General features: G+C 51.4%; 2 protein-coding genes and 1 long non-coding RNA gene across 4 annotated transcripts in view; 2 read left to right on the top strand and 1 right to left on the bottom strand.

Moving 5' to 3' along the window:
- The window catches only part of UNC5A (unc-5 netrin receptor A), a 61,887-nt gene extending 60,475 nt beyond the window's left edge, over nt 1–1,412 (top strand). For both annotated transcript variants that reach the window (XM_011285307.3, XM_023259242.2), the window contains one exon: nt 218–1,412. In XM_011285307.3, coding sequence (XP_011283609.2) covers nt 218–383 — 166 coding nt within the window. In that variant the 3' untranslated portion in view covers nt 384–1,412. The remainder of the gene's footprint in view (nt 1–217) is intronic.
- On the bottom strand, nt 1,383–19,206 carry HK3 (hexokinase 3). The gene is made up of 19 exons (XM_019838343.3): nt 18,727–19,206; nt 14,758–14,879; nt 11,305–11,467; nt 10,947–11,101; nt 10,741–10,860; nt 10,556–10,651; nt 9,535–9,634; nt 9,270–9,453; nt 8,668–8,823; nt 8,289–8,522; nt 7,615–7,910; nt 7,364–7,503; nt 7,165–7,284; nt 4,672–4,767; nt 4,388–4,487; nt 2,447–2,630; nt 2,192–2,347; nt 1,793–2,026; nt 1,383–1,705 (listed from the first exon to the last, which is right to left on the bottom strand). The coding sequence occupies exons 1-19, from the start codon at nt 18,785–18,787 to the stop codon at nt 1,561–1,563; spliced, it is 2,862 nt and encodes a 953-aa protein (XP_019693902.1). The 5' UTR covers nt 18,788–19,206; the 3' UTR covers nt 1,383–1,560.
- The window catches only part of LOC109502784, a 59,566-nt gene continuing 48,848 nt past the window's right edge, over nt 9,446–20,163 (top strand). Inside the window, exon 1 of the long non-coding RNA XR_002161624.3 lies at nt 9,446–9,656. This is a non-coding gene — a long non-coding RNA (uncharacterized LOC109502784). The remainder of the gene's footprint in view (nt 9,657–20,163) is intronic.

Here is a 20,163-nt window from a genome sequence, read left to right as displayed (position 1 = left end):
CAAAGGCCACCTGCAGTCCATCCTGGTGGGATAGGATGGGTGGGGTGGACAGGAAGCTCTGTGGGCCTTGCACCCCATCCACCAGCACCCAGGGTGGTCGGTGCACTTGGTCGAGGGGAGGTCCTGCCCTTGGGTGGGCTGAGGGACAGGAGGGTACAGCCTGGGGTAAGGCAGGGCGCTGACTGGCTCCTGTCCCCCCTCCCCACCCCCTCCACAGCCATCTCAGCTTCTTTGCCTCCAAGCCCAGCCCCACAGCCATGATCCTCAACCTGTGGGAGGCGCGGCACTTCCCCAACGGCAACCTCAGCCAGCTGGCTGCAGCAGTAGCCGGACTGGGCCAGCCAGACGCTGGCCTCTTCACGGTGTCAGAGGCGGAGTGCTGAGGCCAGCCAGGCCTACAACGCCTACACTCTCACCAGCTTTGGCACCCACCAGGGACGGACAGATGCCAGACGGGGCCCTTCCCCCATGCTCAGGGGGAGCTGTGTGGACAGGCCCCCTCCTGGCAGACACTGTCCCTTAACACTGGCCCTTCAGACCCTGCCTACACTTCTGCCCCTCCAAGGCCTGCCTGGCCAGGCTGGCACTGCCACCTGCTCTGACCATGCCCTGGCCTCTGGGGCCCACCCAGGGTGGACAGTGCCTAGAGCCCAAGCCAGGCCCAGCCCATCTGTGTGTGTGTATGTGCGTGTGATGCTACCTCTCCTCCTGCCCCTGGCCAGGAGGCCGCATACACACGGGCATGCGCGCACACACTGGGCTCGGGACATGGCCCCCAGAGCTCCTGCCTGAGCTGGACCTTATGCAAACATTTCTGTGCCTGCCAGGTAGGGGCACATCTGAGGGGCCTGGCTTCAAGCCTGTTAGATTGAGGGCCACAGCTGGACAAGGGGCGGCCCCTGGGTTCAGGCACACGACCACCGCACGGGCATGTGCCCATGCATGTCTCGTGTTCTCATCTCACATACTCCCCCTCACACACACACACACACACACACGCTCATCTCATGCTGTACACCTGGAGGCCACTCACGTCTCTCACACCCAGTATCAGTCCACATCTGCCTCTCACATGCTGCCCTTCTCCCACCCACCCAGGGACACCCAATGGCTCCTCCCTGATCCTCCCCCTACCCCCAGCCTGGAGGAGCCCTGCCCAACAGGGCATGTGAATATGCAATGGGAGTCCCGGGCTGGACAATGGCAAGTGTGCGTGCCGTGGCGTGCCCGCTCCTGGGGCTGGCCGGTTCCCCCATGCGGGGTCTGTTGTGTGAAGCTCGTGCCCTGACTCTGTCTTAAGTGCATTCGTGCACTTACACTTGGCCTTATGTACACAGCCTTGCCCGGCCGCCGGGGTGCGTAGGGATTTTAGCGGACGTGAATGTAAATAAATTATATATATATATTGCTAACCCAAGTGCTACTTCTCTCTGAGAAAGCCAGAGATCAAGGCTAGTGGCCACAGAATGGCCACATTTGGGCTATTCTGGGAGTCCTGGGTAGCTGGGGACAGGTAGGACCTGGGCCCTGGTCCAGCAAGCGTAGTTCCTGGAGACTTCTTCAAACATGGTCCATCTGGGCAAGGCGACAGGCAACCGCAGTGACCAGGGCTGCACCTTTGCCAGACCCATCTTCTGACTGCAGGAAGGTGACCGCACAGCGAGGGGCTAGCTCCCTGACTGTGGCTGCCACCAGGCCAGAGAAGCTGTGAAGGAGAGGGGCTGAGGTAAGACCAGGCCAGCCAGACCCCAGCCAGCCATGCCTCCCTGCTCAGCCCAGCACCCAGACTCACTGGGGGTGCAGCTTGTAGAGGGTCCCATCCACCCCCACGGATACAGTCAACTCTTCTAGGCCCCGGTTCTCACGGATCTTCTCCACCACAGCAGCCACACCCGCCCCACAGAGCTGGGCAGCCCGCTGAGACACAGCCTGGCACACCTCCAGAACCATCAGGGCATCATCTGAGGTCAGGGGCAGTCCCAGATCCTCCAGGATGGCTCGGACCTGCCTCAGAGCCAGGCTGTCACTGAGGAAAGAAAGGAAGAAAGCACAGAAAGCCAGAGTCCTGCATTAGCTTTCCCACCTCATGACATCTCCATCCTCTGGAATGGACCTCCCACCAGCCAAAATTTTACCCAAAGTGGATAGATTCCTTTGGGAGGTGGAAGGAGGCAATGCAGGCCTCAGGTACCTTTCAATCTCAGAGAGAAACTTGGTCTTGAAGATGTCCCTGGTCTGAAGGCGCTGGGTCTGCTGGCCCCGGAAGAGAACTCCAAGGCTGGTCAAATGCAAGAGAATGTGGCGGACGATCTCCCCAAGGTACATGCCACTGATCATCTTCTCAAAACTGCAAGAAAGCATAGGTGCACAAAGGTCAGGAGACGCTACCTGCTACCATAACCAGTGCCAGCCACCACCAGCCACCTCTTTCCAACCCAGCCCATACCTCTGCTTGCCAGGGTTGATGGATGCCTGGTCCACATTTGCATCAAAGCAGGTTCTGAGCAAGCCCAGAGAGCCATCATCCCCAAAGGCTCCCCACTCCATATTGATGCACATGTGGCCTGAATCCCCAGCCACACTTGCCACATTCCGAAGTTCCTCCATGTAGCAGGCATTAGTGCCAGTTCCTGCAGAGAGGCCAGACAGGGTGGAAGCCATTTACTGACATGGATAAGACTCCTCTGAACCCTTCCCAGACTGAGATGGCAAAATTTGGGTTCATGTCTTACCTCTCCATTTCCCCACACTCACAACCTGTGCCAGATCCTGATATGCCTTCCTTCCTGACATTCCTTCTGAAGACCCTGGAGCATCAAGGCCTCTGGGCCTCCACTACTTTCTGTACAAGCACCACCATCACTGTATCTTCCATGCTACCCCAGACCACCCCTGGGAGATATGTGAGGGAGCCTCCCAACCCCTGCTGCCTGCAGCTGAGAGGCCCAATCTCCCTACACTGGCTTTCCACATCTTTAGTGAAACCAGCAGGTTCTGGCTGGGAACCGGGGACATAGGAATCAAGACATGAGGAGCCCTACAGTGGCCAAAGGTTGGGCAGTAAGCAGCTAACTCTGATAGTGCCTGTATGTACCCAGGTAGAAGTGCAAATAAGAGCATCATGGGAGCCTTAAGCACCGCTGAGTCTTCCTGCCTAGAGGGTCAGGAAAAGCTACAGAGAGGAAATGATGTTTGGATTTTACCTTAAAGCCAAGAAGCACAGAAAGGAAAGGCATTCTAGGCAGAGGGCATACTCTGGGTAAAGACATCCCCTCCCTCTCCCCCAATACATGGTCAGCTCTAGGCAGGTGGTCTCCTTGTCAGCCCCACCTGGAATTCCTCTGACTAGTTGTTTATTCACATAGCAATCTGGGCACACCTCTCCTGAGCATCTCTCCATGCTAGGTTCTATTTTCAAGAAGCTCCCAGTTTAAAGGAGGCTACTACATACCTCCTTCTCTGGGAGACTACCCAAAGAGCTGTGGGAGCCCTCCTCCCCTGCCTAGACAACCCTCTCTCTTCAAGTCCCATTCATGTTGGGATCACTTCCTTTCTGATCTTGGCCTTGTCACCCTGATGTGTAGAGTCCGATTAAGCTCTCTCTGACTGCCACATGCTGTTCTGGGCTCAATTCCCACTAAATGGTCAGTTTGTTTGTTTTAAAGTTTTTTTTTTTTTCATTTAAGTAATCTCTACACCCCACATGGGACTTTAACTCACGATCCTGAGATCAAGAGTGACATGCTCCTCTGACAGCCAGCCAGGCACCCCATGGTCAGTTTTGAGAAGACAGGTATTTCCCCTGTCTTTATGTGGTTTCCTGACCTTTCATCCAGGCCCTATCTGGCCAGAAGAGAAACGCTTAATAAAGACTTAGGATCTTGGACTACCTGAAGGACCCCCACAGCTCATTCTGTGTCCTCCACCCACAGCCTCTACTCAGTTCCAAGCACTGTATATGTACCATGAGCTAAGCATTGTCCCACACTTTGTTGCCTCTTGTTTCATCCTCATGACCCTTGAGACAGGCATTATCTCCATCTTAGAAAGAAACTGAGTCTCTGGTGATTTGGCCAAGGTCATACAGATAGAAGTGGCAGAGCTAGTATTTCCACCCAAATCTGTATGACTCTAAAGCTCAGAGTCATTAAACTGAAGGGCAAACTGAGGCTCAGAGAGCTTAAATGACTGTGAATCAGTAGCTGAGCTGGGCTAAACAACCAAAGTTTAGACACCCAGTCCAAATGAGTGTTGCAGGGCCTAGTTGGGTCAGGCAGGAAAGATGCCACATCCCCAAGACCAGGGGAGTGTCCAACCTGAGGAATCAACAGGAAGCAATGAATTAACACCAGGCAATAGGAGCACAAAAAAGCAGGGCCCTCCTCACCAACGATGAGGCCGACCTCACAACGGGGATCCTCATAGCCACAAGACATCATGGTCCCCACCGTGTCATTGACAATGGCAACCACATTCAGCTTCACTGCCTGCACACAAAAGGATGCTGCTAGTTGCTGGGCAACGTGGTCGTCACGGCAACCAGCGCTGGACCCAAAGGTCTCTACTGCAGAGAGCCACCCACTCCACCCCCCTGGGTCAGGAAGCAAGGGACCCTTTGCTCCCTTCAAGGCCTGCCACAGCCCCAAGCATCCCTAGAGGCAGACTCCTCACCTGTTTTCGCCCAATGGCTTCCCGCAGCAGACACACAACATCTTGGCCCTCACAGTCTGATGCATTGAAACCCTTTGTCCAGTTTAGGAGGATGCCCTAGGGTGGGACCAAGGTGGGGCAGGAAGGTGAAGGCCCCTTGGAATCTCACTCACCCTCCCCAAAGCCTGCATCCTGTCAGAAGCATACGATTTCCCCTCTCCCCAAACAGGATCCCATACCCACTCTGCCATATGGTTGAAGGCCTTGCCCTCTGCCCCTCCTAACTCTCCAGGGGCCTTCCTGTGTAAAGAAAGCTATTAATAACCATCTGACCTATGTCTTCTATTATTAGTGCCAGAATGCTCAGATGGTCTGAGAGTCTGGATGTTTTAAGACGGCTGCCCAGAAGGAACGGCCCTTCATAATTGGGTTAGGAATGAACCGAGCTGATAAAATGAGTGCTATGTATGAGAAGAGGGAGGACACAGAAGGCTCAGGGGTCCAAATGACAGAAAATTCTGCTCTTTCAGAAAGAACTAGCAAGAGTCACTTGAGATGAAGGAAATTGAGGAATTAGGGATAGAGCCGTGTCCATAGCAGATACACTTGTGTGTTCCAGATATGAGTGCAGGACAAATGGAAAAGCCAGAATCCAGACACCTGGGCAGAATGGGAGGAGACAAGACAGATAGGCCTTTATTGTGAGAAATTGGCCTTAAATTGTGAACTTAGTGATGGGCTTGGCAGCGTAGAACTATTCATTTCTAAGTGTGCTTCCTCTGAGGGTGGGGGCAGGAGGAGTTAGCCTACTGCTATTAGAAAATGGCAGCGCTGCCCAAAGTATGAGCATGCAGAGCAGCTATGAAAATCTTTGGGGCAGGAGATTTTAGAACTATTAACCAACATTTCCCCCAACAATATTTCCTTTTATCCTTTTTCCTATATAACCACAGCCAGACTGTTCTATGCTCATTGTATTGAAACCAGAAACCAGAGAGTGAGAGGGCAAATGAGGAGGAGGGTTAATGTGGGGAAGACAGATCATTAGTAGCAGCAAAACTTCCCTGCTCCCAGACAAGAGAAAGACCCCTGGTCTGGGGAAGGGGTGCTGGGTGTGAGGGACTGAAGTTTTGGAGTTTCCTGAGAAAGGTGTCCTATGCCTCTTCCTGGGCCATTCCCCTGTGTGGGAAGGGAGGAGACAGTAGAGATTGGAGTGACCTGACAGCAGAGGAAGTCTCTGTTCTCCTTCCCCTTGGAGGGGAAGGTGAGTTGTCAAGGAAGGTGTCAAGAACCAAGACAGGAAGTGGCAGAGAGTCCACATAGCTGGGGCCTGGGCATCTCCTGACTTCCCCGAGTATCTGCACATACACAACAAAGGATGCTGTGCAGTTGGGAGCGACCCCTACCTGGGGAAGGAGGTCCCCAAATTGATTATCATTAAGTTTCACTCCTCAAAAGAATGTGGGCTCAACACAGAAATTAAGTTCAGTTCTAGAAAATGAATAGGACCTTGTTTGTTGTTGCATGCCTGATTTTGCATCCTGAGTCCCACCTTCTTCTCACACCTTACAAGGAATAATCAAACGGTGCCAGGGTGCTTAGCCTAGAGTGGAGGAGACCAGCAGACAGACAGTGCTGAATGCTCAATTCCAAAGGGCCATTGTGTGAAAGAAAGCAAAATACAGAGGCAGGTGTCTGAGAGAGGTCAGAGCTGGAGCAGAGGTGAAACCTGCACAAAGGCTGGGTGGAGAAGAGAAAGCAGAGCTTTTTCAGTGAGCACAGGCGTGGAAGAATGTGGTTAGGGGCAGCAAGCTCCTGATCACAGGAGGCTTTCTGGCAGAAGTTGGGGTTGTTGAGGAGGAGACTCCTGGGAACTTGGACCAGAGGTCTGGGAGGAGCTGTCTCCATGACAGGCCTCAGATGTATGCACTGAGAAGTCCAGCATTCTTGTTGAAGGACATGCAGAGGTGGATGCTTAGTGGGTGCTGTGTCTAGTTCTGTGCTGCTCTGCCATTCCAGTCAGGCACCCAACACCAAGCCAGGGCACAGCAAGGCCAGGAAGGGGAGACATTCAAAGAAACTGGACAACACAGCCGCTTGAAATACAGGAACAAATGCTCTTCCCTGCAGGTCCCCTAGATCGGTACACCAGGGCTGTGGGGGAGACAGTGTGTCCCCTCATCAGCCCTGATCTGGGCCTACACTGCTCCTGAGTGCCCAGACCTAACCTGGCTCCACTTTGCTGCCCATTGGCAGCCCCCAGGGGTATCCATGATCTTTTCCACCTCAGGCCTCTTTATAGCCCTAGATTCCAGGCCACACCTCCTCCACCTGCACGCACCATATCCAGGGAAACTGGGACTAAGTGCTGGCCCAGCACAGCAGTGCTTCTGCCCACCCCTAGCTCCAGCCCAGGATACCTGAAGCCCTCTCCCAGGTCTCCTGCCCATTTCATGAAGGGGATGAGGGTGGAAAGCCCTTGGGGATGGTTTCTCCTGGCCCTCCCTCCCTCACCTGATCCAGGCCAAGCTGCCTGCATGGGAAGGAGAAGGTGAATCCCAGGGGGAGGCTCTGCCCACTCAGGCCTTGCTTCTGCTGGAAGTCCACAATGCAGTCCACAATGTGGTCGAAGAGCTGAGATACGGGGCAAGTCAGAGGGTGGTCCCATCCTGGCTCTTCCCCATTCTTGACATCAGGTCCAAGCTGTGAGTACCTGCTGTCCAGAGCCCTGGGCCACACACTCTGGGATGGAGTAGACCTGGCTGGTGATCTGCACACCTCCTGCAGTTACACGTACCAGGAGGACCCGGAAGTTGGTGCCCCCAAGGTCCAGGGCCAGGAAGTCCCCACGCTCTGTGGGACAGAGACCCTCAGTGCCAGGACAAAGCTGGTGGTTCGACTTCAGCACATGCTATGACCTCCAGGAACCTATAACCCAGCCCCACACTTAGGCCAGGTCCTCACCACTGCCATCAGGCGTGGCCCGTACATAAGTGGGCAGCATTCGGAGGGATGAGGCCTCCCCTTGGAGCCCCTTGGCCATGGCCTCCTGCATCTGTGCCTGCACTGCTGCCAGCTGTTCACGGTTCAACCGGAATGGTGCCAGGGTCTCTTCCAGCAGGCGTCGGTGAGCAGCCAGGCGGGCAGCCACAGCAGTCACCATTGCCACGCCCCGGCCGCCCCCGTCCACAGAGGGAATGAAGGAGACATCACATTCAGGGACCAGGAGCATCACGGTCTCCTGCAGGATGCTGAGGAAACTACACAGACACATAGCAAGCATACCTGGCTTGGCACCTGAACCTGAACCCCACCCAGGGCTTGCTGAAGCCCTGAGCCCCATCACTCCAGATCCCTTCAATTCTAAATCCATCTGTGAACCAACCATATGCTCAGTGTCTCCAGTGCTCCCAGTGCCCCCAGAGACCCCTCCCTTGCCCACCCAAAGAGAAGCATCTTTTCTCTCCCGTGACTTCCTCTGGCTTCCCTTAGTCCCCATCTGACCTCACTCTGCTTGAGTGCCACTTGTACCCACTGCCTGGCACCCATGCTACCACAGAGTGCCCTCTGGGTCTCTATGGAAAACACACACATGTTCTTGCTACCTGCTCACACAGGATTGTGTGTTTTTCCCATACCTGGGATGTCGCTCAAACACTCGGCCTCCGGTGGCCACAGCGATCTGAAGCATCTGCTGCTCCCGGCTGTGTTGGAGGCGGGAGAGAACAGCAGCCAGGGCAGCAGCACAGAGCCGGGCAGCCCGAGTAAACACGGCTGTGCACACGTACCGCACAAGCTCAGCATCCGAGTCTCCCACGCTCAGGCCCAAGTCCTGCAGGATAGCATGCACGCGGGCTGCCCCGGCCAAGGGGCTGGAGGGACACAGCGTACTGGGACTCAATAGCCTGGAAGCTCCCTACCCACCCCCAGCCCCAGAGCTACCTGGGGGACAGAGCATCCTTCCCTCTCCCAAGCCAAAAAGCCCGTTGTCTAAGCCCACTCGCTTTCCCTACTTACTCCTCCATCTCAGTCACATGCTCTAGGAGAATGCTGCCTCGTCTCAGCAGGGCAGGGGAGGTGCAGCCGCCAAAGAGGGCTCCTCGCTGGGCCAGGTGAGCCAACACAAGCCTCACCAGTTCACCCAGGTACAAGCCCCCAATCATCTTCTCAAACCTATAGGTAGGAAGTATGGCTGGACAGAGCCTTTCTTAAGTCCTCAGCCCACCTGGCCCCACCTCTAAGAGCCCCAAAAGAAGGATCATTTTCTTTAGGGTCCCCGGACTGGAGGTTCTAGAAGCAAATGGCCTTCCAGGAGATAGGTGGGTGTTTATCCAGATTTTGCTGCCCCCTCTGGCTTAAGTTGGGTTCAGAGGGGCTCCTGGAGGGTGGCAGGACCCAAAAGAGGGCAGGGAACACCTGTCAGGAATAAGGGAGGGCTAAGTGTTGAAAACTCTGGGTTCTAGAATCTTAAGCCCTTAATTGTTTGAGCCTGGCCAGGGCCCCCCAGGTTGCAACCTGGAAACCCTATGAGCAAGCAAGAGGGAGGGTCCTGAGTTCAGGGATAGCAGTGAGGAAGGGAGCAGAAGAATGACAAGCTCTAGAGCAGAAGATCAGGCCACCTTTGGGCACCAGGATTCAGGGACTCTCGGTCCAAGGCATGGTCAAATGTGGTCAGCACTGGTCCCAGAGCTTCATCATCGCCGAAGGAGCCCCACTCAACGCTGACGCAGACACGACCCCGGTCCTCATCCAGCACCGCCACATGCCTTGCCTCCTCCATGTAACATGCATTGGTGCCAGTGTCTGGCAGGGATGACTCCATCAGGACCTGCCCATCAGGTAGCTGTGCCCTCTACCCATCATCACAAATGGCCCACGGCTCACCTACAACAAGCCCGACCTCACAAGGCCCAACCCCTGGCTCGCAGCCCATCATGGTGCCCACTGTGTCATTCACCACGGCAACCACATCGATGCTGTAGGCCTGGACAATGGAGAGAGCAGAGGTCAGGGCTCTACCTATGTAGGTAGAGTGGGGAACCGGGGGGATGGGCAAGCCTAGGGCCTTGGTTTGACGGAGGGGTCCTGGCTTTGATGGAGGTTCTCAGAGTCCATGAAATATGTGTGCTCATGCCCACACATATATTCTAGGCCATCCCACCTAGAGGATTTTCCTCCCATTCCACACTTCCCCTTGGATCTTCCATCCCCAGCTCGGGTCCTGGGACTCTCAAAGGCTTCAACCTCAGCCATCACCCCCAGAACACCAGCGCTCCCCACAGGACCAAGATGAGGGTGAGCAAGCATGGCATCTGGAAAAACTGCACTGTTGGCACCTGGCTTGCTCATCCTCACCTTGGCCTGACTTCCCAAGCCTGCTCCTCCCAGCCCTGACTACCATCCACTAGCACCACTGTATTTAGTCACATGAATTCAGATCCACCTTTCTCAGGCATCCAGGCTTTTGCACATACTCTTCTCTGAAACCAGACCTTCCACCCCAGGCCTAGCTTATACACCTGGAGAATTCCTCCTTCAAATCCCTGCCCAGGTCCTGGTGTACCTTTCCCAGTGCTACCGGAGTCATTGGAACCACCTCCTTGACAGGGACAATCTTTTGTCAAAATGCTTTCCCACTAGACTGTGAAGTCCTTGAGGACAGGGTCAAGTCTTTTCATCCTTGTTTTCTCCTACAGCCCTGAAAATTTTTTGACCTTTCCTAGCCTCAGCCTCCTTACCTATAAAATGGGAATGGTAGCAACATTCACCCCAGAGTTAAACTGGATAAAGGATATAAACAGAAAAGGAAAGCAGGCCTTCCCAGGAGCACAGGCACAGCCTATGTATGCTGGGCCCAGGCCCAGGACACACAAGCTGCCCTCCCATTTCCCTTGCCTCTACTCACCCCCTGCCTCTTGATGGCATCTCGTAGTAACTGGACCACGTCGTGGCCTTCCACACCACTGCACCTAAAACCTTTGGTCCAGGAAATGAGGGTGCTCTGGGGGCAGGAAAGCTGGGTCACTCCCCAGCAACCTTCATAGGGTTGTGGTTCCTCCACCCAATGTTCCCATGCCCACTCTGCCTCACCCTGTCCAGTCCTGTCTGGTGACAAGGGAAGGAGAAGCTGAACCCAAGCTGCAGATCCTGAGTGCTCACAGGGAATGCATCCAGGAACTCAGACAGGCAGTGGGCAGCAAAGTCAAAGAGCTGTGGAACAGGTTGGGGGCTCAGATCTTCCCACCAGAGCCCTGGCCACCCAGCCAAGCCCCAGAGACTGGGCAGTGACCTCTCACCTGCTGACCAGGACCCAGCATCACCTCTGGGGGGATCACAAACTCCTGGCTCCGGGGCTCCATCCTGTGTCCTTCAGTGCCCATCAGGGTCACCCACAGAACACGCAGTGAGGCCCCTGTGGCCCCCAGCTCCAGCACCAAAAAATCTCCTTGCTCTGGGGCAGAAAGGTCACAGAAAGGCATGAGCTGGCAAGACAAGCCCTCTGCCTCCCAGAAACATCCCCAAGGACTGTAAAGTCTCATTAAGAGAGCTTAGAGTTGGGAACCTTAATGGGAAGAGGGATAAGGAACTTCTCCCTTCCCCAGATCAGAACACTCTCCCCAGGCCTGCCCACCCATCTTAGTCTATGTCACCCACCAGTGCCATGTGGGGTGGACCCCACATATGTGGGCAGCATCCGGACAGCGGAAGCAGGGCTGGCCTGCCCCCCTAGTGCCTGCTCCATAGAGCCCAGGAGGCTGTTTTGGATCTGCTGCAGCTGTGTCTGTGTTACCTTGAATTGCTGTAGGCATTCCAGCACCTGGGGAGAAACAGGCTAACATCTGGGCAAGAGCCCTGTTAACCTAGCCAAGCTCTCTCACTCCAATCAGGACTGTCCTGCCTGGCTCACACCTCCTCTTCTTGCCAGTACAGACCAGCACCTCCCTTGACTTTCCCAGAAGCTGACTAGAGCCCTTCCTGAGCTCTTTCTGAGCCTTGCTGTTCTCCCCAACACCTGCTCAGCCCCACTCCTCACCTCTTCACATCCCTTGGCTCTCTTTTATAGCCTGCAGCTTACACTACATTCCTGCATTCTTAGAAGGTTCCTTCTTAGAGGGGAGACCCACACACTTCCTCCTCCTGCTCCATTCTCTGGTAGCTCCTTCTCAGATCCCTGTGTCCCCTGCCCCTTCCGCTTTTTTGAATTCAGGGTTTAGTGAGGCCTCTCTCCTGTCGTACCCCTGTCGTACTCCTGTCGTATCCTGACTCACTCTGGCTCCCCAGTACCCAGAGGTGAGCTGCTCAGTGAATTGTCATTGAATGCGCAAATGAACAAAATGTGTGAATGAATCTCAAGTTCAGGTTCTTAATCCATTTGACTCTGGAACCTAAGTAAGCCCGGCCCAGGAAAATTTGGAGGCTACACCACGGAGGACAATTGGCCATCATCATCAGCCATCAGTCAGCCATCCTTCCCACAGACATCGATAGAGCCCCTACTACATGCCCAACACTATTCTAAGCACTATATGTTGCATAACCAGCTGAGTTCTGTTCTTGTGAAGCTCAGATTTCAGCACAGATGCAGAAAATAAGCAAATAAACATATATTCTGGTAGAAATGGTAGATTTTTTTTTTTAAGGCAGGAATAGAAGTTTGAGAGTGACCAGGGGAGGAAGAGGTATTTTTGGATATTGGTCTGGGAAGTTCTCCCTGAGGAGGTGACCTAAATGAAGGAAGGGAACAAGCCATTTGAAGATCTGGAGAAGAGGATAAAGGGATTTTCTTCAGAGTGAGGGGATGAATTGGGGGGAAGGCTGGGCTAGGGATGAATCAAAGTGATGGGAGGGGTAGGCAGGCAAAAAGCAGAGAATAGGACACCCCAGGTTCTTCTCCATCAGGCTACTGTGGGGGAGTTTAAGAGGACCCCAGTACCTCATCTGTATGTGGAAACCTCCCCCAGATGACTCTCTGGCCTGTCCTTCAAAGAGACACCAGCAGCCCTCCTAGGTTTACTGGAGAGTCCCAACCTGTGACTCTATTTTCTAGTCTCCTGGGCTGAGCCTTTCCCAGGTCCTCACCACCTGTCCCACAGTAATTCCATTCCAGTGCCCCATGCTGGACCCATATCTGTAAAGTAACCACCAGGCATATGAATAAGGAGGCAGGGAGAGCCAAGGAGGAAAGGATGTTCAGTGAGGGAGATGCAGGTGAGTTGCTCCCACCTCTGCTTAAGAAGAGAATGGAAAACAGATTCCTAAGGAGGCAAATGATCCTACCTGGAGTGCCAGATGTTCAGTTCCGTGTTTACATTATAGGGGATGCTTCTAGCAGCCATGTACACTAGGAAGGGTTGTTCATGTGTTACAAATGATGAAACTGAAGGTCAGAGAGGGATAGTCATCTGCATAACCCAAGCAGCTATTAAGGGACAGAGTGGGATTTGAGCCCAGAACTGACCGAAGAGGGGTTTCCATATGAATGTGAAACCTTATAAAAACTAGCAATTTCACCTCAAAAGAACTCAAAGCTGATGAAGGTTGCAGCGAAGAAACTCCAAAGGACGAGAAAACTTACATCTGAGTCCTTGTTCTGCCACTTCCTGGCTGTGTGGCCCTGGAATATGGCCAAGAGAATAATAATACTCAGAAGGCCTGAGTCCCCCATGCCAGGGGCCATGTCATTGCTCACTTCTGTGGCCCAGCCATGAGTTGTGTACTAGGGAAACGTTGATAGCATGGTCTGGAGCAGAGACTGGACAAAGGTGAAGTGGGAGCATGAAATACAGTGAGGGGTGGTGCCCTCACAGTTTAGGCAACAAGCCAAGTCCAGCAGATGTCAGAATAAGCTAGAAAACTAAAGAAACTGCAGGGAACAACTCAAGAACCCTTTCACGGAGGCCTCCTCTGTGCAGGTCCTTTATCTCCATTAGTTCACTTAATCCTCCAAGGGGGTGGGAGGATTAGACTTTATTTTCCTTCATTTTACTGATGAGGAAACAGACTAACAGATATGAAATGACTTACACAAGTGTTTCCTGCTTGATGGTGTGATATGCAAGGGTTTCTAAATCTTGGTCAAGATGACAGAAAAGAAGGGTGCCTGAGTGGCTTGGTTAGTTAAGTGTCTGACTCTTGGTTTCAGCTTGGGTAATGATCTATGGTTTGTGAGTTTGAGCTCTGAGTCCAGCTCTGCTTGCAATTCTCTCTATACCCCTCTCGCTGCCCCTCCCCCACTTGCTCTCTCTGTCTCTGTCTCTCTCAAAATAAATAAACTTAAAAAAAAACAGATGACAGAAAAGAGAAACTCAGTCTGAGCTAACCTGAGGCTTATGGACTATGTTGCAGAATAACCTCTACGTTGAGTTCAGCCCTGCAATCAACTCTGTGTGCCTGATTGCAGTGGCCATGTTGAAGGGAGGGAGACATGCAGGAGTAACTAAAGAAATAGAAGAAGGAAGTGCCTTAAGAATGCAACTTTCTGGGGCGCCTGGGTGGCGCAGTCGGTTAAGCGTCCGACTTCAGCCAGGTCACGATCTCGCGGGCGGTCCGGGAGTTCGAGCCCCACGTCAGGCTCTGGGCTGATGGCTCAGAGCCTGGAGCCTGTTTCCGATTCTGTGTCTCCCTCTCTCTCTGCCCCTCCCCCGTTCATGCTCTGTCTCTCTCTGTCTCAAAAATAAATAAACGTTGAAAAAAAAATTAAAAAAAAAAAAAAAAAAGAATGCAACTTTCTACCAGAAAACCCCAAGATGGTCCTTTCTAGACTATGCCAACCCATCAGGGCAGGGACAGTGCCTATGTAGCAAGGTGGCAAAAGCAATGCCTTTGGAACTGAAACACCTCAGCTGAAGCTCCTATTTAGCTCAACTAAAACTCAAATCACTTCACCTCTCTAAGTCCCCTCTTCCTCAGCTGTAAGATGAAAAGATAATCCCCACCTTGCTGTTGTGTGGAGCCACAGAAGAGGTAGTTACCAGATCAGATCTGAAAGGCTTGGTTAACTAGAAAGGGCTGCATGGCTGTGAGCCCATGGCCCCACTGCATATTCAGCTGATCCTGCCCTTGACAGCCTTGAATAGGCATGAGACAGAAACCCAGTGCCGCACTTACCAGCTCAGAGCTGTCTGAGGGGCAAGGTAAGCCCTTCTGGGAGCAGCTAGGAACTCCTTCCCTTTGCTGCAACCCTACTGCCCCAATGGATTCCATGTGTTTCCACAATGGGGGGCGGCCACCTATAGAAGGAAAAGGACAGCCCTCATGAACCACACACTCTGCAAACCCTCAGAGGCCATGGACCTTAACTTTCTTCCTTCTTAAGGGGTCTGGGAAGAAAGCTGTGTGCAGAGCTCAGAACCTCTGACCATCAACGGATCCTTTGGTAATCAACCAAAAGGCCTTCATTTTCCAGAAGCATGTATATTAACAGAGCATTAGGAAGACTGATTTCTAATCCCAATGCCATTTATTCATTCTGTTATTTATTTACATTTACAATTCCTGATGGCTACTGTGCCAATGTTGGGGTACAAAGGAGATGTAGACTTTGGCCTCAGGGATTTCAGAGCCTTACCAACAATCATAATACAGTTGACATGGGCAGTAACAGACATGGACCTGCTACTGTGCTTGGGATTTCAGGGATGTTTCAGAGGTTTGGAACAAAGGGTGTGAGGTAAGGAGGGGCCAAAGACTTGCTGGAGAAGCAGGCAGGCTGGACTAAGAATGGCCTTTATGCCTAGCTAAGGCATGCAGATTTCATCTTTTTTTTTTTTTTTAAGTTTATTTTAAGAAAGAGAAAGAGAGGGTGAGTGGAGGAGGGGCAGAGAGAGGGAGAGAGAGAGAATCCCAAGCAGGCTCTGCACTGTCAGCACAGAGCCCAATGTGGAGCTCAGTCTCACAAACCGTGAGGTCATGACCTGAGCCCAAATCAAGAGTTGGACACTTAACCGACTAAGCCACCCACCCAGGTGCCCAGCAAACTTCATCTTGAAGGGAGATCTAAACAGGGATGGGTTCGCTCTTTAGAAAGGGGTTCCACTCGGGGCACCTGGGTGGCGCAGTCGGTTAAGCATCCGACTTCAGCCAGGTCACGATCTCGCGGTCCGGGAGTTCGAGCCCCGCGTCGGGCTCTGGGCTGATGGCTCAGAGCCTGGAGCCTGTTTCCGATTCTGTGTCTCCCTCTCTCTCTGCCCCTCCCCCGTTCATGCTCTGTCTCTCTCTGTCCCAAAAAATAAATAAACGTTGAAAAAAAAAAATTTAGAAAGGGGTTCCACTAGTGGCACAACTTCGGGCAGGTCATTTCTGACTTCTTTGAAATTCAGTTTTTTCATCTGTAAAATGGGAGGAAATATCTACCATCTACCTTCACAAGGTTCTTGTAAGAATTAAATGGAGTAAGACTTAGAAAATGCTTTGAGGGGCGCCTGGGTGGCTCAATCAGTTAAGCATCTGACTTTAGCTCAGGTCATGATCTAACGGTTTGTGAGTTCAAGTCCTGCATTAGGCTCTGTGCTGACAGCTTGGAGCCTGGAGTCTGCTCTGGATTCTGTGTCTCCCTCTCTCTGCCCCTCTCCCAGTCACGCTCTGTCTCTCTCAAAAATAAGTACACATTAAAATAAATAAATAAATAAATAAATAAATAAATAAATAAATAAATAAATAAAGTTAGTTTTGGGATTTTTTTTTCCTTCAGGAAATTTAATGTGTAACACAAACATCAGCTCATGGGTGGGTTTTGGAAGTATAGTGATGCAGAATGGAAACAGCCCTGTGCTCAGAGTCGAGGACCCAGCTCTTCACAAAGCAGCAGCACCAGGTCTCTAATCTGGAGGCCTAATTTTCTTCATCTGCCAAATGGGGACCAATATATGTCAAAGGGCTATGTGGCGCAAATGAAATAATGAGAGCAAAAGAACCTTGCTCAGGGTGTGCCTTCAGATTTATTTAGATGAATCTGAATTGAAACTCTATGAGCCTCAATCTCCTCTTCTATGACAGGACAAAAATTCAGTTCTTGTGAGGATTAAAGGAGTTAATGAATCTGAAAGCCCTTTGCACACTGTAAAGGACTGTAGAGATGTTTGGTACTTTGCTAATTCAAGCTAGAGGTGGTATTGGTGTTCCAAGAAGTTCCCAAGGGAGCTTTTGGTGATTCAGGTGCCTTTCAGGGTTAAGAAAAAGGGAAAATGCAGTGGAGGCCCCAAGATGAGCAGAAGGCATCTATCCACTGAATTACTCTACCTCTCTTCCTATAACAGCAAAACTTCAGGAAAGATACTTTTCCATCCCTGCAACCCCTCCCCATCTTCCACCCCCATGATGCCCATGAATTTGCCCTCCTACTGATCACCTAGGATCTCCTGACTGCCCAATCCCAACCTTTTCCTCAGTCCCCACCCTTACTGTCCTCTCTCAGTCATGCAAAGCCATGAGCATTCTTTTCACTGTAAAATTCTCTTGTCCCTTGGCTTTGACAGCCAGTCTTTCCCGGGCCTCCTTCCTGAGTCTCATAGTCTTCATAACTTCTTCTCTCCTCTTCCCTTAAACAACACCCCCCTCTCCTAGTTTCTGGCCATAGCCCTCTTCCCCACACTCCCTTTGTATCATCTGCAAGGTTTGATTGAGGCCTATGTGCAAGGGCTCCTAAATCTACCCCTGTCCTGAACCAAATCCCAAATTCTAATGGTCTGTTAGACATTACTGCCCAGATGATAGAGAGGCTCCTCAAACTCAATAGTCAAAGACACATTCATTTTCTCCTTCACTTTTCCCTATGAAACTTTTCCTGTCCTCCACATTGGCTGGAGGCATTAAGGTTGCTCACTCTCACAGCTATTCAGGTGCCTGTCTACATCCTTGACCCTCACTTCCTCTATGCAATCAGGTCTTACACTGAAAGAGCTAAAAATGGAAAGAGTTCTCCCATGTATCCCCTCCTCCTGGTTCCCACTGCCATTGCCCCAGACCCTATTCCCATCTGATTATTCCAACAACCTCCTAACTGATACTTCTGTTCCAATTTGTATATCTCCCTGCCCTACCAACTACCAACATATCACCAAACTATGCAAAAATGCCATTTCCCAGCCCTATCTCCCTTAAGGAGGTAAACCTTCACATTTTGATGTTCCCACTGCAGGGAAAAAAAAAAGTCTAAAACTCTTTATCACAGCATTGCAGGCCCCAAGCTTCCTCTCTTGCTACTCCCACTCATAGTCCAGCCACACTTACTACAAGCTTCACCCTGTCTCCTGCTGTCCAGCCCTCATTCACGGTATTCCTTGACTCTGGAAGTACTGTGTCTGAGTCATTTACATCTTCATCCCAGCACAAGATTTGGCATAGGTAGGTGCTAATACAGCTTTGAAAAATTTGGGGGTTGGGGGTGGGGTCCTTATTTGGAGAACTAAGAAATGAGTTTCTAACAAATTTCCTCAAAGTAACATATACCTAATTTCCAAAATCTGTCAAATGGGAATGTTAACTCCACGTATGTTACAAGTTTGTTTCAAGAATAAAATGGGATAACGAAGGCAATTATAATCTTAGTAAAGGGCCAAGGGTTACACACGGGGTGAGCTTTCACTCCCCTTTTGAGGCTCAGCTAACTCAAACATTCATTCACTCACTCCCAGCTAATTCAATCATATATTCACTCTCTTACTCATTCACTCTTCTGTTTGATATCTATTCCATATTTCTACATGCCAAAGACTCTGAAGACTCCCCTCAATAAATCTCAGTGTTTACACTCCCAGTAAATGTATCCCTGTTTGTCTCTTCCAGCTGAGCCCAGTGGGGAGGGACATTTCTTCCACATCCCTAGATTCCCAGAACCCAGCCAGGGTCTGCACATGTTTGAGTAACTGTTGGCCTCTTAGCTTAACTCAGCTGAATCAGCTACATGAGGTGAGACTTCCTTCTGAAAAGTATCCACGGATCCCTGCCAAGGATGGGAGCGACCACTGAGGACATCTGGCTTAGTCGTTCCAGCCTCCACTCCCCTAGCATGGGCCAAGCTGGAGAGATGAGGGCAAGGGACTAAGGCTAAAGCAAGCAGGAATTAGAAGAGGCTCTTACCTGGGAGAAGCAGTTGGTCACTTTCCTCGGGCGTCAGCTCTTCTCTCTCAATGTGAGGCATCCCACTGAACTGTGAAATGAAACTCACAAGTCACCTGAGTTGTAATGTCCCACCCTCTTCCTTGGCCACCACTAACTGAACATCAGTTAATTCAGGAAGGTGCACTTCCTTCTGAGTCTGCCTTAAGAGAAGCCCAGCACAGGCAGGGCTATGGTGCAAACTTAAGCAAGATGAAGCAGGAAACTGGAGCCCTGAACTAGGTCAAGGACCCTGGGACATCCCCTCTGTAATGCTGGGAGCTCCGTCCACTTTACAAACACTCAGAGTCTGAGTTTTGAGTTGATGGCTTACCCCTGGAAAGATGGAAGAGCCTAGCATGAGAAATGTACAGTACAATAGACAATTTTCCAAAATGTAGTACTGGGGCAGATGGGTGGCTCAGTCAGTTGTGTCAACTCTTGATTTCAGCCTCAGTTGTGATCTCCAGACTCGTGGGATCGAGCCCTCCATTGGGCTCTGCACTGGCAGCATGGAGCCTGCATAGGATTCTTTCTTTCCCTCTCTCTGCCTCTCCCCAACTCACACACACACTCTCTCTCAAAATAAATAAATCAACATTAAAATGTTGAAGTACTAATGTGCAAGAGGCAATGTGGGAACACAAGAGGAAGAGACTAACTCTGTTCTAGAGTGGGCAGGGCAAGTTGAGAAAGCTAAGCCTTGGAGGAAGAATAGCAGTATGCTGGCAGGGGTGATCCTTGACAAAGAGAAGATCATGTACAAAATCATGGAGCACAAGGCACCTTCATGGAATGGGATGCAGCTCCAAAGACCTAAAGAAGATATGTGTAGGTGGGGATATATAATGGGAAAGGTGGCAGCCAGACTGTAGAGTCTATCCTTGAATTGGTAGGCCAAGGGGTGGGTGGGGAGAAAGTAGGTTCATACCTTGGGTCTTCTCTACCAGAAAGGAAATGGGAATCTCAGGCTGCAGTACAGCTGTTGGCCACAAAGCTGTTTTTGCCCAAATTGGTCTTCTTGAATACATAGAACCTTGGGGTATCACTATGACCACTCCTATGGTCTGAATATCTGTATCCCTCCAAATTCTTATGTTGCAAACCTAATGCCCAAGGTGAAGATATGAAATGGGGCCTTTGGAAGATTAGTCATAAGGGCAGAGCCCTAATGAATGGGATCATTGCCCTCATAAAAGAGGCCCTAGAGAGCATCTTTGCCCCTTCTGTCATGAGAGGATATGAGAAGTTGGCAGTCTGCAACCTGGAAAAGGGCCCTCACTCAACCATGCTTGATCTGAGACTTCAGTATACAGACTAATAAATTTCTGTTGTTTATATACCAATCTGTGGTATTTTGTTATAGAAGTCTGAACAGGCTAAGACACCCACCAAGACAGGAGACCAGACATACTGCAC

This window comes from Felis catus, chromosome A1 (genome assembly GCF_018350175.1).
Source record: "Felis catus isolate Fca126 chromosome A1, F.catus_Fca126_mat1.0, whole genome shotgun sequence".
NCBI lineage: Eukaryota > Metazoa > Chordata > Mammalia > Carnivora > Felidae > Felis > Felis catus.
Note: the sequence above shows the minus strand (reverse complement) of the source record. Positions and strands in the feature narration are given on the sequence as shown.

What these genes read in the sequence shown, in the direction of transcription:
- HK3 (XM_019838343.3), bottom strand. Translation starts at nt 18,787, where the DNA reads ATGCCTCACATTGAGAGAGAAGAGCTGACGCCCGAGGAAAGTGACCAA. An exon ending in ATGCCATCAAGAGGCAGGGG is followed by an intron (nt 9,635 to 10,555) that starts GTGAGTAGAGGC and finishes TCCATTGTCCAG; the next exon opens with GCCTACAGCATCGATGTGGT. An exon ending in AAGCCATTGGGCGAAAACAG is followed by an intron (nt 4,488 to 4,671) that starts GTGAGGAGTCTG and finishes TTTTGTGTGCAG; the next exon opens with GCAGTGAAGCTGAATGTGGT.